At 37.3% G+C, this 16,602-nt stretch overlaps 1 protein-coding gene across 6 annotated transcripts in view; it reads right to left on the reverse strand.

Annotated features, from left to right (window-relative positions):
• Positions 1–16,602, reverse strand: part of TENM1 (teneurin transmembrane protein 1) — a 789,989-nt gene that overhangs the window by 253,379 nt on the left and 520,008 nt on the right. For all 6 annotated transcript variants that reach the window (XM_058713217.1, XM_058713216.1, XM_058713215.1 and 3 more), the window contains 4 exons: positions 9,359–9,558; positions 7,925–8,135; positions 2,505–2,606; positions 767–961 (listed from right to left, as the gene is read on the reverse strand). In XM_058713217.1, coding sequence (XP_058569200.1) covers positions 767–961; positions 2,505–2,606; positions 7,925–8,135; positions 9,359–9,558 — 708 coding nt within the window. The remainder of the gene's footprint in view (positions 1–766; positions 962–2,504; positions 2,607–7,924; positions 8,136–9,358; positions 9,559–16,602) is intronic.

Genomic DNA, 16,602 nt, shown 5'->3' on the forward strand with positions numbered 1-16,602 from the left:
CCTGAACAACAGTTGTGATGAGACCATCTCCCATGGTAATGGTTTAATATTATTTCTGAAATCAGTCTTATTTGAGGAATGTGGCATGAAAAAGGTCTGATTACTAGTAAACTTATTTTCCAATGTGTCTCTTTAAATGATGAAACTATTGCCATTTCAAAATATGTTTGTGCGTCGTGTGTGTAAAGGTTCCTTTGGAGTGAATTTTAATATAAAGGCACTGCCTTGAAACTCATTAGTGGTCCGCTGGCTTCCTTAGGCATGGAGGTCAAGTTCCAGCATGAGGTATGTAAAAATAAATACTATAAAGCAATAATAATAATGGTAATTACAAATCGCTCCCAAAGAAAACATTCAATGAAATCATTCCAAATGTGCACCCATGATTATTTTTAGCATGTGTTTTAAAGTAAGATACAGCCTAATGTAGTGTGGAACAACGAAAGCAGTTGAATTAACACCTAATGTCATCAATATGGAAATTCTCAAGTTATGAAGCAGTGTTAGAAATGGGGGGGGGGGACACCATTTTTCATGACTGCTCTGCAAGTGTCCCAGATACAGCCCTGCGTTAATGTTAGAGACTGTCTGAGGAGACATGAGTTCCCCAGACTCCAGCCCCCTTCTCCATGTACTCAAGACATATTGAACATTTACGGTTTGCAGAGACTACCTGCATCTCTACTAGATGCATCTCTACAGAATGACAGTTGCACAATTCGGTGAGAGAAAAGCCTGAAGCAATAGATTAAAATGGGGCTCTGACCTTCCTCGCATATTTCTCCTTTGTATCCTGGCACACAGATGCAGACTCCCATGATGCAGGTGCCGTGACCAAAGCACGTTGGGTCAATGCATTGCTCTTCTGGAACGTCGCACTCTGGTCCCTTCCAGCCATTTCGGCAGACACAGTGTCCTTTCTCGTATTCTCCATTCCCACCACACAGCACAGGGCACGAATCTGAAGGTTGGCAAATGAACTTGTAGTGTTCTCAAAATGCTTTTAAAATCTCCAAAGAGCAATCTTCTATTGATTCTTGTGTAATATTTCAGGCAAAAATTTGTACTATTTCTAACTCAGCCTTTATTAAACAGGCACATCCTTGCGATTACAAATAGAATTTTCCTCTTATGAGAGAGGAAAAAGGATAAGTTATGAAAATATCCTGCGTGAAGAAATTATTTCAAGTATGTGCTTTTGATTCCAACATACCGTTAAACAACTATTATTATTATTATTACTACTGTTATCATTATTTTATTTTTTTTTTAAATTTTTTTTAACGTTTATTTTTGAGACAGAGAGAGACAGAGCATGAACGGGGGAGGGGCAGAGAGAGAGGGAGACACAGAATCGGAAGCAGGCTCCAGGCTCTGAGCCATCAGCCCAGAGCCCGACGCGGGGCTCGAAGTCACAGACCGCGAGATCGTGACCTGAGTTGAAGTCGGACGCTTAACCGACTGAGCCACCCAGGCGCCCCTGTTATCATTATTTTAAACCAAGGTTTTATTTTTTCTCTTATGGCTTTTCTTCCTCAAACAGATGTATGCCACTTTTAGAAAGAAAAACCTGAAAAGTTTAAAAACTGATAAACAGGGAGTATATAATGTTTTCTTTAAAAAGTCGTATATTTAAATACATTTATGCTGGATAGATGTCTACTCCCGTGACACCTGGTGCAGACCTTTATTAGAATACTTAAACTCTGCTTTGTCATTGTTGCCTCCCTATTAAAACTATGGGCTCCTTGAGGGCAGGGCCTGTATCTTGTCTTAGTCAATTTTTAATACCAGCCATCTTCTTCCTAATCCCCACATCCTCCAGATCTGTCATGCTCCCAGGAAGCCAGCAAGTGCTATAGAATTCTCAGCTGAGCAGAATTTAATCTAAGGGAATCTGAGTGGCTGGGAAACCTGAGATTAAAGTATTAGCAGACTGAGAACTGTAAGAATACACTGAAAATGAGCAGAAAGCATCTCTACCATAGTAACTGTACGCGTGGGGTGAAACGCAGTGTGATTTATCTAAAGCTTTTCGAGAATTAAACTACGGGCAAGTCGAGGAAACGGTAAAGTTTGCTGTTTCACTCGTGACTTGCCAGTCTTTACTTTCTAAGGCTCCTTATCGGTTTGCTGGTTGCCTATCCCTTCCCATTTACGCGGGTGTATATAAGCAGTTACAGACGACCCCGGTACAAATTCCACCCGTTCGGTAACTGCCTATCGCCCCTCTCTGAGGTTGTTTCTTTGCACAATAAGCTGGGATAACAGTAGATCTACGTCACCGGTTTCCAAAGGATGTATGATTCAGAAGAGGTAACAGAGTGTTTATAACAAACAGTCTGTGGCAGAGTAAGTGCTCAGCTTTTGGTTGTGGTGGGGGGTGGTGGTGGTTTGCTGCTACTCCTACGGCCACTTCTCTTCCTCCTCTTATTGCTCCTGATTCCGAGTTCTCAAAAGACGTGTATATCCCCAAACCAATTGGAATAACAGAGCAACATTACCTCTCGCGCAGTCAGGCCCCAAGAATCCTGGGAAACAATGACAATGGCCAGAGATACACTCTCCATTTCCATTGCAATTGGTTGAACAGTCATCCATTATTTCTGTTAATAGGGAAAAAGGAAAGAAATGAGCAAACTTCCAGGCTGTAGAGTCCTTAACTTTTTTTTTTTTTTAAATTGCAAGAACTCTAGGCCTATAACAATCTTGCCCTCTCCTAGTCTTGGAGCACTTACTGTTTAAAATCAGATGCCAAAGATTTCTGTAAGATGTCACATGTAGTACCAAATTATTACAAGGGCCCTGGATTTGCTGAATTGGCTATTCAAGAGTGAAACTAAAAACCAACCTCATCTCTAAAGTGCATAAAGGGTCTAGATGAATTGTATTCTTACGAGATGTTCGTGACAAAGCTAAAAATGTACTAGAATTATAGGATATTTCTCAAAAGCAAAATGGGCTTAAAAATGCAACCCAAAAGACTAAGTCTACTGTTTATTTTTCAAGTTTAGGTTGTAGCAAATAAAAAATTTCTTCTCTAGCACCTTAAAATGTTTAATCTACTGTCTTGACAGCTTAAATATGATAATCAGTATTTCATTTTCATTAATAAGTGACAATGGAAGGCTTTTAAAGTAAGTGTTCATATTAAATTCACCACCACTAAAAGCATTAGAACCTAAGTATTTTGTTGAGAAATGCTTTCTTGACTGTAAATGCTTATCAGTTCTCTGCCACTAATTTCCCTTCAATCCATTCTTAGAGAAGAATAGGTTTCAAGGGAATTGAGAAGGCTTTAAAGGCGCCCATAGGTAGTTCTGGTGACATAAAGATGTGCAGTGCGACAGAACTTTGATAAGTCTTGTGGTTAGTAATTTGGCTGAAAAGGTAGGAAGTTATACAAAAGTCAGGCTCTGACAATGACAAAAATTATTTCTAGTTTAAAATTGTATTTGAGTATAATAAAGTCAAATTCCAAGTCCATGAACTCTTATGGTATGTGTGCTTTCTTCTTTCAGTTTTTTTTTTTTTTTAAATCATCTTCTCATTACTCTTTCTGGAAGTTTTCCATACTTAGCATTCTTGGATTCAGAGTTTTACGTTCTGGCCCATTAAACTCATACTTCTCGTATGTACCAGTTTTTCCTTTTCAATCCAAATTATCTACTTCATCTCGTTTCACTTGCATAAGCTATTTCCAATTAGAAGGAGATATTCTAGGAAGTGGTCTTGGCGTCTTCTACTCCGCTGTGAGAATTCATAATGAGGGCCGAGAAATAGCATTTCTTCAATTGTGGCCTTTTGACCACCTGGATCAGTAGATCACTCAAAACACTTACAATGTAGATGCCTAGGCTTCCCTCCAGACCTACTGAATCTGAAGGATGCAGCCCAGGAATCCACAGTCTAACAAAAACCTCAGGTGACCCCACAGGTGGCTCACCTCATTAAGGCACTGAGAACCAATGCTTCAAATAGGAAACTTCCACAGTTAGAGAACTTCTGATCTAGACTTGGGGTTCGGCCTTGGGTAGAATAAAAGCCAAGAGGAAGAAAGTGGTATCTAGTTTTGGGGGGAATTCTTTTTTTTTTTTTTTTTTTAACGTTTATTTATTTTTGAGACAGAGAGAGACAGAGCATGAACGGGGGAGGGTCACAGAGAGAGGGAGACACAGAATCTGAAACAGGCTCCAGGCTCTGAGCTGTCGACACAGAGCTCGACGCGGGGCTCGAACTCACGGACCGCGAGATCGTGACCTGAGCCGAAGTCGGACGCTTCACCGACCAAGCCACCCAGGCGCCCCTTGGGGGGAATTCTTAGAAAGCCGGGAATGAATCCAGGGGCTGTGTGCATAGCCCCCTATTATCACTCAGAAGAGGTTCTTCTTGTCACCCCTGTGTGAATACATCAGATAGCTTTTTGCAGGTTTATGATAACCTGTTCTCTGATCCCTGTGCTAGAAAACTGAACTGGATAAGAAATTTATACGTGGCATTTGCTGAGCGACAACTGGTCTGACGGGAACAGAACGTTTGACAAAGAGCCAACCATTTTTAACTTCTTAAAACACTCGTTATTTTCATAAAATCATTAACTTCTTTAAAAGGTGCTGAAAAGGCACAGAGTTTTTTCCATTCAAAGACGGAACAATTACGTCTCCAGTTTCTATTTAATCTATGTTTCTTGTACCAAGCGATAGTGGCAGTTCTTAAATCTACATTTGGATTTCCCCCGCCCTGGATGGTTAATAGGAGGTCATGGAGGAAGCTTTCAAAGGTAAATATAGTTGAATGTAATTTCACACCAGCTCCTATTGACAACCTTATGCAAGCAGCCTTGTGGGAATGTAGCTATTGTAGAAAAAATGTTTAATAAAGTTTGCTATCAAAATAAATAAAAATCCCTACATCTTATTGACTTATCTAAGATCTGTCTCTGGGCCCACACTGCTGCACAGAACTTAACACCAGCAATGCAAATGAGAAGAGAAGGCAATATAGGGAGAATCTGGAAGCTGCCACTTCCACTGGGTATGAAAGAGACACTGGGACAGCCCAGGGAATCTAGGAGGAGGATGGCTACAGCAGGAACACATAAGTAACTAGTGATGAGAAACAATGTGCTTTTCTATTTATGTTGGCTTCCATGAAATTTTGCCTTCTATCCTTTTTAAAGTTTATTTTTATTTATTTATTTATTTATTTATTTATTTATTTACTGAGAGAGAGAGAGAGAGAGAGACAGACAGACAGACAGAGGGGAGGGGGAGAGAGAGAGGGACACAGAATCCGAAGCAGGGTCTGCACCGTCAGCACAGAGCCTCATGTGAGGCTCGAACTCACGAACTGTGATATCATGACCTGAGCCGAAATCAAGAGTCAGATGCTTAACTGTTTGAGCCACCCAGGTGCCTCTTGCCTTCTATCTTTTTAATCTTCCTTCAGAATCACTTCCTCAACTGCAGTTCATTAGAGTTGAGAATGATTTTAAAGTTCTATGCATAAAACTCTACTTTTATTCTAGAGTCTAAAACCCCTCGATATCTACATCTGCACTGATGATGGGTTTTGCTCCTGGCAGGTTTTCTTATGGGAGAAACTAAAGGTAATGGATAATCTGATGGAATGATTACGGCCTGAAGGGCATGGGCTTTGGAGTCAGACATACTTGGTTGTCTCAAATCTCAATTTTGCCACTTGTTGGCTGTGAGACTCTATCAGATTATTTACTCATTTCAAGCCTCCATTTCCTTATTTGTTATATAAATATCACTACACCTATGCTATCAGTGTTGTGAAGGGAATCAAACAAGATTATTGAATGTAAATCATTTGGTACAGTGTTTGGGGGCAGAATGGCACTCCATAAGTGGTATATATTATCATGTTATAGAGCAGGTTGGCTGAGATTAGGGGATATTGACAACTCTGTCTATACTACTGGAAAATAATATATATTAATATAGGCCTGTGGCTAGCCTATATTAGTCATTCAATAAATGCTTATTGCTAATATTGTCTTGATCCTTATTAGTAGTGGACCAAATAGAGTTAAGATCAATCAACCGATTCTAACATCATGAAATAGAGAACGAACAGCTAAGAACAGCATTTAGCGTAGTCAAATTGATACAAAGCTTAAATTGTTTAATCAAATATATTAGCCTCTCTTTACTGCAGTTAAATTATAAAAACATAAAAAAAATTAATGGGGAGCATTTAGAGCAAATAACTTAATACTTGTGATTTTTTTCAGAAATTTACTTGAATTCTCTTTAAGTGGAATTGCAGAAGTGTTTCTGTTACTTCTAACCGTAAAAACACAACGGATGGGTGGCTCAGTCGGTTGATCGTCCGATTTTGGCTCAGGTCATGATATCACGGTCCGTGAGTTCAGGCCCCGCGTCGTGCTCTGTGCTGACAGCTCAGAGCCCGGAGCCTGCTTCGGATTCTGTGTCTCCCTCTCTCTCGGACCCTCCCCCGTTCATGCTCTGTCTCTCTCTGTCTCAAAAATAAATAAACATTTAAAAAAAAAATTAAAAACACAACAGAAAAGTAGAAAAAAAACGTGACTTGCATAAGGAAGAAGCAAATACTTTGTTGCATATGAAACTGACAGCGTGATATCTGGATAATAGGAATTCTATCTCAAAGATTAGCTTCTTTTTGGGAGGAAGTAAGGGACGGGAAAAAATTTCAAGCATGTTTCTGGGTCTATTGATTTTTGAAAGGTTAATAGTTGGGTTAGTGTTTCAACTTGAGCTTACTGGTAAGGATAACAGGAAGAGAGAAAATCTTCACAAATATTTTAGATCTTCTAACTGTTTGATTTCTTAGGAGGAACTCAACTTCCCATGACTCACTGGCATCTGCATTACCAAAATTGGGCCTTGATAGAAAAACAATGTCATGAAAGGTACATCTATTAAATCTGCTCCATTGAGTCTGTTAGCGTTGCAAAAAAGTGTCAGGACTTCAATTTTTTTTTTCTAATTTAACAAATATGTTGTCTTTTGAAGATGTAAAATCAGTGGAGTTTTTCTCCAGGGGAAAAAAAAATAATCGGTGTATTTTTATAGTCTGATTACTTTAGAGGAAAGTTTTTGTTAATATAATGGCTGGAATACCATTTTCTACTGGGTCAAGGTCTTCAGCATCAAGTAAAAATAGAACATAATTGTTATAAAGAGCAGATGGTATGTCTATTAACAGTCAACACATCTTCCTAAACATATGGTTGAACAGGTTAACTAAAGGATAAAGTGGTGAGAGTTGGATAGAAAACGGACAGCTGTAAAATATTTTCCCTTCTTTTAAAAGACATGTGTGTTAGGAAGATTCACACAATAAAATACTATGTCTATGAGATGTTTCCCCTCGGGGCTAAAAAATTCCAAAAGAAAGGGCTATGAGTGGTCCAAGTTATTACCCTTAAGACCCTTCTCTGAATACTCGTAGGTTTTTGAAGCCTTAATGGTTCTAGAATCGGTTGTTCTAAAGAAGAGCTGGACTGGTGCTAGTTTCTCCATTTTAAAAAAGGTATTTATTTGCTTTGTCTTTTCTAATGGATCTTGAATGAACAGAGATTCTCTTGCTTATTCCCTTTGTCACTGAAGTTGTTCATCTGTGCAGCCTTGGTAATAATATCATCCAGGTAACTATTCCTGTTGAAAATACATAAAAAGGTACGTGGCAAGTATCCTACAAAGCAGCAAATAATGGAGCATTTAGAAAATCTTAATCAGCATTTGAACAACATTAATGACAACAATAATATAAGCCTTTCTCGTAGTGACCTATCTTGAATAAGGACTTTAAGGCAGAATGAACGGTGGGTTTAAATGACATCTGTGTCACTTTAATCACTGCTGTCTTTCTAGAATTATACTGTCAATTCAAAATAATAGTCAAGGCAGCTTACCAATTGCTGTAGTTAACACGAATACCTGCTCCATCTTTTTTCCATCATTGTAGAATGCCAGATACCAAGGCCCTTGGTCCATATACTCTATGAAACCTGTCTCCTGCAGTGAGGTTAAGATCAGGTTCCGAGGGGAGTGTTGGGTATCATCAGAGCCCTTGGAGTCCTGCTTGACCAGCTGTTTTCCATCCATCAATTTTACAAAGTCGAACTGGAACAAATACACGCAAATCTGAGCCACTACTTCTACTTCTAGACTAACGAACATCTCTAGCTTCAACTGCTCTCTTCCACACTTCTTTGCTTTGAAAGAGGAAGTTACTCGTTCTTAATTATACTTAAACACAAAAGTATACTATTAATTCTGAAAAACCCACGATATTTATAAATGCTATAAAATACCTTTCAGTTTTGGAGTATACAAAATAATTGTCTAAAAATAAATAAACCAAGAAATAGAAAAAAATTGTATTTGGCACTATGCGAGAGAATCTTGATATTTTACTAAAGTATCAGAAGATACTCGAAACCACACATTCCCCTCAAAAAAGTCATCATGATCTTCTCTACAAATTTAAGAGTTTTACAGTTTTTAAAACAAATAAACAGTCAAAAATTGGGGGACATTCGTAATTTACTACCTTTGTGGTAGCATATTTAAATATTCAAAGAACCCCCTCCTTTTTCCCCCTAATCAGTGGACAAGCACATGGCACACATTTCCTTGGGCATTTTAAGAGTCACATTTGAATGGCATTCTATTTCCCTGCCTATTCCCATCCAGAAGGTAAGATATGGACTATGGTCGTGTCTGTTGGAAAAAAAAAAAAGCAATCCCCTGATGGTTATGATTCCTTACGCTACTTCTTAGATGGAGCAAGGCCCCAAATGGGTTCGTGCAAGAAAGAGATAAGGGGGAAAAATGAGAGAAATGAGGTGGTTAGCGTTTATAGAAGGGCTTTCTAAACCACAGAAGATTTACGTATTTGAGTTATTATTAACAATCACAAGAAAAAATTTCTACCCATAAGATAAAACCTGCCTTTTAGACTCATTTCCCTTATTGATTTGCATTCTTCATCGGGACAAGAGGTCAAGACCATATGGGGCCAGCGAAGGAGGTGTGGTCCCAAAAGCTAAGTAAGATGAGGGGGCTGGGATGACTCATGATCATCTTATTCCAGGAAACAGAATTCAAATTTCAAGAATATTTTCTTAAACTTCCTTTTCTGAATCTGCTCTGCTAAATGCTATTGCATATTTCTCAGTCATTTTTGTTTTCATTCGTTTGAGTGTGATTATTCTGGATATTTGCTCATTACAAAAATTGTCTGCCTTCACCTTTGATTCCCACATACTTTGCAAGTCACAAACCCTGAACTGTTCATCCCACCACCCTCCAAAGGGTCAAGAAACACCTATAACATCAAATACCTGAGTGTGTGTAGGTGGAATGTTTCTTCTGCCATAAATTCCCAGCAGAGAGTCCTTGGCTAAAGAAATATTGAATTTCAGATATATAGGATGGTGGATAGTAATCTGGAAACGCCAGAATAAGCCGGGTGGAATGGTCTGCATGACTTGTGCACCAATGTCAACTTCTCCGGTGTCTATCGCCCGTCCCTTCTGAAACACTGGTTTTAAAGGTAAAGAAAATTACAGATAATATTAATCGTAATTTATAAAGCGATGGTTTTTAGTTTTTCAGGACAAAAATATCAAAATGACTTACTAAGGTCTTTTTTCCACCACCCTACCCATATTTCAGGGCTTTACACAAATGATCTTCCAAGAAGACTCCCCTAACCAACCACTATACCAGTATCTCCCTTCTCTTGCATTACTGTTACATTTATTTCCTAACTTGATTCATTTTAATCATTATTAAATGGTTAAATTTAAATGGTTAAATGCAGGCAATACAAAGATGAGCAAGATGAGCTTCTTGCTCTCAAGGAGCTCTGAATATAAGAGAAGAAAAAGGACAAACGCACAAATAACCATGTTGTAAAGGAAAATAAATGATTTGGGTATTCAAAGGAGTAAGGAGTATTTGATTGGAGGATACTCCTCATTCCTAGCAGTCTCTATGCCCTTTATCTTCCTTTATTTTTCTTCTTAGTACTTACATCCCTAACATACCACATGTTTTACTTGGTTATTGTTTATTGCCTATTTTCTCCCAAGAGAATAGAAGCTCCATGAGGCTGTGGCTGTTTTGTTCATTGCTTTATCCCCAGTAACTAGAAGAATGTATGCAAATAGTATGTGATCCATACATATTTATTCAATGAATGAATGAATGAATGAATGAGTTAGAAAAGGGTATTTATGGGAAGTAGTATTGAAGATGGGCCTTAAAGGGAAGAGAAGATTTCAACAGAGCTGTTGACAAGAATTTTCTACATGAAAGGAATACTTTGTACCAAAAAAAAGAAAAAAAAAGAGGAGAGTCATTAAAGGTTTTTAAGAAGAAGGGAGATATTTGGATACGTTAGAAAAACTAATCTTGAGGCAGAAGGTAGAATGATTTAGAGGTGGAAACACAAGGATGATAGAGAATTATGGAACAATAATTCAGGTGAAATGACCTAAAGATCTAAATTTACAGTGGGCTCAACAGTTCACGTGGAATAAGTACAGTCCAGTCACCTGTAAAATAAAAAAGTGGGGCTACACCAAACTAAAGAGCTCTGTACAGCAAAAGAAACAATTAAATAAATTTAAAAGGCCATATACAGAATGGGAGAAAATTACTTGCAAACCATTTATCTAATAAGGGATTACTATCCAAAACACATAAAGAATTCATACAACTCCAGAGTAAAAAAAAAAAAAAAAGCAAATCATCCAACTCAATAGCAAAATAACAAATAATCCAATGTAAAAATGGGCAAAGGACTTGAACACACATTTTTCCAAAAAAGGCCAATAGGTATATGAAAAGGTACTCAACATCACTAATCATTGGGGAAATGCAAGTCAAAACCACAATGAGATAGCACCTCATACCCGTTTGGTTGACTAGTATCAAAAGATAAGAAATAACAAATGTTGGTAAGGATATGGAGAAAAGGGAACCCTTATACGCCATTGGTGGGTATGCAATCATGGTACAGTCATTTTGGAAAGCAGTACAGTGGTTCCTCAAAAAAAAAAAAAAACTACCATACGATACAGCAATCCAACTTCTGTGTATATATGGAAAGGAACTGAAATCAGGATCCTGAAGACGTATCTACACAGCCACATTCACTGCAGCATTATTCATAATAGCCAAGATATGGAAACAATCTAAATATCCTTTGATGGATGAATGGATAAAGAAAATGTGATACACACAAACATACACACATACACACACACACACTACTCCATTGTCTGTATATATGTATGTGCATATACACACACAGGCAATGAAATATTATTCAGCCACAAAAAAGAAGGAAGTGCTCCCAATTGCAAAAATATGGATGAAGCTGGAGGGCATTATGCTAAGTAAAATAAGTAAGACAGAGAAAGTCAAATTCTATATGATATTGCTTATGCGTGGAATCTAGAAAAGACTAAAAGCCAATCTCATAGAAACAGAGACTAGAATGGTTGTCAGGGCTGGAGGGAGGGGGTACCAGGTGATGTAGGTCAAAGGGTACAAATTTTCAGTTATAAGCAGGAGCTCTGACAATCTGACATAGAGCATGGCGACTGTAGTTAACAAGATGGTGTTACATACTTGAAAGTTGCTGAGAGTAGATCTTAAGCATTCCTACCACACCAAAAAAGTTAACTATGTGAGTGTGAGGTGACGGATGTGTTAATTATCCTGACCTGTTTGATCATTTCTACATTGTATGTGTATATGAAATCATCACATTGTCTACTTTAAATATATACAACTATATTTGTCAATTCTTCCTCAGTAAAGTTAAAAAAATCACGTATTACTGAAGAAGTATAAAACTGGGTTATCCTAAAGAATGATACAAATATCAATGAACTTCAGATTATTATACATTTAAAAAATCTTATTGTACTTTCAAGCATAAATACTAAAAAAATACAAATTTATTTTTCACACTAGCATAGAGAAAATAATATGGAGATAAAAAATAACTTATCTAAACTAAGGCAAGACAGGGAAGTCACAGACTAGATGGATCACTTGGAAAACATAAAGAAGATGGAAGATAAATTATAAAAAAATAAAGAGCAATGAGCTAAATGCTTGTGTCACAAGGTAAGAGTCATCACTCTGAATTAAAAAGTAAAATCTAAAGACATTTTTTTTACCAAAAGTCAAAAGTATATCTAAAATATAAAGAGACTTATTTATAATAATAAAAGTTATTTTCTCAGGAAGAAGAAAAAAAGGAAGAAGACAATATAAAGGAAGATTCTAGAGCAGTGCTTCTCAAACTTGAATGTGCTTAAGAAGGGCGTCTTTTTAAAATGCAGTTATGATAAAGTAGGTCTGAGGTCGGATATTTCTCACAAGTTCCCGTAATGCCCGTGTTGCATGGTACACAGCATACACATTGAGAAGCAAGGTTGTTAGGACACTGGGACACTAGGTATGGGGGCTGAGGGAGGGTCAAAACTTACTCCATGGTTGTGAGTTTGGGTGACTCAGACAATGCCAGTAGCAAATACAAGAAACCTAAAAGGAGCTAGTTAGTGTGAGAGGGTGCTGAGTTTGGACAAGAAGGTCTTTATTATTTATTTCCAAATTTTCTAATTATTTCTGAGGTACTCCATTACTATATGCTTCTGTGGAATTCTCTGTTGAGTGGAGGGGGGAGGGAAGGGATAGAAGAGGAGGGGCAAGAATTAGTTTGCCTTGACTCTGAGCCACAGGATTGCACCTCAGGGGGGGATTCAATTTGGCCTCTTTCCACACGGCCTTTATATTTTTCAGCGATCAACTCTTTCTCCACACCAAACACAGTTTAAAAACACACATGGTCTCTGTCCTTTGTGTTCACTTGCTATAAAATTAACAGCCCATTAAGAAACACACCTGCAGTGGCTTTATTCAGAGGCCAATGCCTTGCAGCTTTTAACTCCCTAAAATACCTCCATTATTGCTTTTTGTGTTAAGGCCAAGAGTAATAACTATTTTAAGAATGTTCACTGTTAACTGTTAATAATAGATTTCAAATGCAATTTTGAACATAATTATGTATTACAGGACACATAATTTTGTGGAATTGACATTTATAATAAAATATGCCCTTTGAGATGATAAATCACCAACTGAGGACCTTATTTTTCATTGAAAGTTACTTTTTCCCATGTGAGACAGAACAGTCTTGTCCCCAAAGGGTTGATTATACATTTAACTCCTAAGGTCCCGGAGCTGACAAATGTCTTGAAAGAGCAGACAATTAATAGACCGTGTTTATGCGCATACTCCCACTTTCAACTTAATGTTCAGGTGGTTCAACTGCCATCCTCATCAGGGGCTCTTCTCACTTCTTAAAATGCATCATTTGGTTGTGCAAACAATATTAAAAATATAAAATAATTTAAAATTAGGTTTGACAAACACTATTTTAACGGTGCTATGAATGACCTTTAATGAATGCAGACGCGGTCATTAAAAAAAAATCAGGGCAAAACTGGCTGATGGACATTAACCTTTATATACGAGCCTTACCAAATGCTACACCGTGTTTCCCTTCTGCACTTTATATATAGCATCATATACTGCATAACGAGGCTACTTAAATGTTATTCACTAAATCAAAAGAAACTCATGAAGTGTGTTGTTGGAGTTTCCCAGTTCCTAGCACTAGTAAATATCTGAAGCATATATGCTAAGTCATTTATAAAAAATGATTTTAAAAGATGGTCTTACCCTTTGAGATCCTGCATCAGAGTTAAAACAAGATAGATGAAGAGACATGACAACATGAGTGAACATGTGGACTATAATTTAAATAAAAATAGCAAAGCAAGCGAGTTGCAGCAATCTGGTGTCGAAGAGAAATTCTCACAGCTTGCAAATGGAAAATTTCTCAACCTCTAACCTTTACAGTTGAGTGCATCAGAAAGGAAGACATCTCCCTGTTAGCAATCTACATCACTAAACAACCTGCTCCATTTTATCTTCTCTCAAAATTTGTTATGGGTTATGATGTAGTGATTATTAGTCAATTTACTCTTTAATTTTTTTCTTAATGTAGCTCAAAGGGGGAAGCGAAAGAGAAGAAAATTACATGCAGGCAAACAATATGTGATGTGATTCCCTAAAAACATTCTGCACCGATATAAGTAAGTGGGGTAGGTGTGGTCAAACTTAACGTTGACCCTGATCCTTCAGTTGCGAAGTGTCAGCAGCAGAGTTAAAATGTGGCACTCAGGTATAGTTTTTGTAATGATTCATGTTTTAATTGTCGTTTAACCAGTTACACTCCTACAGCATATCGGAAGGTCTAGGAAGACCAAACTCTCCAGTAACAGAACACGCCCTTGCACAAATCCAAGAGCAAGTGCGGGCTGCCATGGATCATATCAAACTGTGCAGTACTGTACTTATCACAGTCTCACCAATATCCACCAATTTAGTTTGAGCTAAACACTCTCTTTATAGGTTACAACACAGGCATCAACTGCTGAGTGGTAAAAAACAATGGCAGATAGGCCGTGTTGAAGGATGGCAAGCTAACTGATGGTTGCTTAGTTCAAAGCGAAAAGGTCAAGCTACCTGGAAGGTAAATACACAGGCCTGGTGACAGACACCGTGTGCAGTGGCTCTACCGACTAAACTAAGGCTTCATTATATCTAGACTCAGACATATGCCTGAATACTAATAACATAATTACTAACAAAATCATCCTTATAAGACAGGGGTAAGTGACTATATTCTGGACATACACAAGTATTTATTTTTTCTACTTAATGCAGCTAGACCGGGCTTAATGATTCTGCACAAAACTCAGTGAAACATTAGTAGAAGATACTGACACGTGGTCACTAAAAGGATTCCAATACCAGGTCCTTATGTAAAAATGACTAGGTTAAAGGCTGTGGTATTGTCCGTAACGGCAATCTTAGTAGTCTTGTAAAGGCATTTGCAAATTCCATAAAAGCTATCTAAGCTAAGAAGATACTGCTTTATTAACTGAAGGGAATGCTGTCCAAAGGCACGTAAAAGAAATATGCCTTAAGATCATAGTTGCCTTTCACTTCAGCCAATAGCACATTCAAAGTCTTCAAAAGACATCAATAAATGCCTTTGGGGTGGTCTTTCACCTGAATTAGTCCTAGAATGTGGTTCACAGCTTAAGTGCCATCTTCTTTTTGCTCCTTCAAACATAATAATTATTTCATAGTAACAAATCTTTGTGAAATTTAGAGTATCCGTGCTTCGAACAAATTGGGGGTATGAAATCAAGCCCTAATCCCTATGATCAAAAGCTGTGAAGAAATCTAAAGGGGACAGTGAAAACTTACCCTACCCTTTCCATCTAAGTAACTTTGTATGATTCTCCTTATATGAACCATTGAAGAAAAATACGTATTCAACTCTTAATTCTTCAGGGACAGATTTCCCAGGTTGCGTATTACACATGCTTTTTATATTGGTTCTATAACCCAAGAGTAGGTAGGAGAAAAAAAAAAAGGAAGAATGAACCTTGTATACATAGTAGGCACTTGGTAAATACTGTTTGGATGAATTAATAAAATAGTAATCTTAATAATTTATTTAGTAATGTTGATCACTTATTTTGACGTTTCGGTACAAGGGTTAGTGGAAGAACTGAAACTATTGCCACATGGAACCCTTTGGGAATTAACTGTGAATAAGATATGTTTAGAAATAAAATACCCCCACCTTCCTGATACTGATAACAGATAGCTGATTGTGTGGAAAAGTCCATTAACAAATATTACACTTGAGAAATACATTAGTGTGTAAATGTAAACAGTTATGTTCAGAAACTGAGACTTTACATTCCAGGACAGTAGCTCATCTAGTATTACATACACCTTCTCAGACAGAAGTGAAATGGTATTGTTAAGAATCTCACCATTAATTAAAGGACTAATTTTGAATTGCATTCTGACTCTGTATATCTGTTTGTTGAACATATTATCACTTAAGAGACATAATTCCCTTTGTACAAGTATTTCTTTAAATTTTGTCACAAGATTTCCACTTTCCCTAAAAAATTTCACAGTTCTTCTGGTGTGTTATAATGACCACTAAGTGGTATTCACGAACACTGGTTTCCAATTTTCTGGCTCTCCTGACATGATATACAATCTCATATACTGAAACACAAATTATGTTTGTAGAACAGTATGTTGATTATTACCAATAGTACACGGAGTAGCCAATCTCTTTGAATTTCTTCGGTGAAAACTAGAATATGAAACTCTATCATCACATGTTACATATTCAAACATTTACTCAGAGTCATGGGTTAGCATGGTATAAAATACCTCCTTAAAAGAAAATAATATTCCCATTAGCAACAAAAAAACCCATATTCAAAGCTTAATGAATAAATATGGAAACATGCACTGAAAAGTCAAAAAAGGAAATTAAAAGAAAGGGTTTCCACTTATATATAATATCAAAAAGAATAAAAACCAGGGATGAATTTAACAAAAAAACTTGTAAGACTTGTACCCTGAGAAATACAAAACAACACTGAAAGAAATTGAAGAA

The sequence above is a fragment of the Neofelis nebulosa genome, chromosome X, assembly GCF_028018385.1.
Source record: "Neofelis nebulosa isolate mNeoNeb1 chromosome X, mNeoNeb1.pri, whole genome shotgun sequence".
NCBI classification, from domain to species: domain Eukaryota; kingdom Metazoa; phylum Chordata; class Mammalia; order Carnivora; family Felidae; genus Neofelis; species Neofelis nebulosa.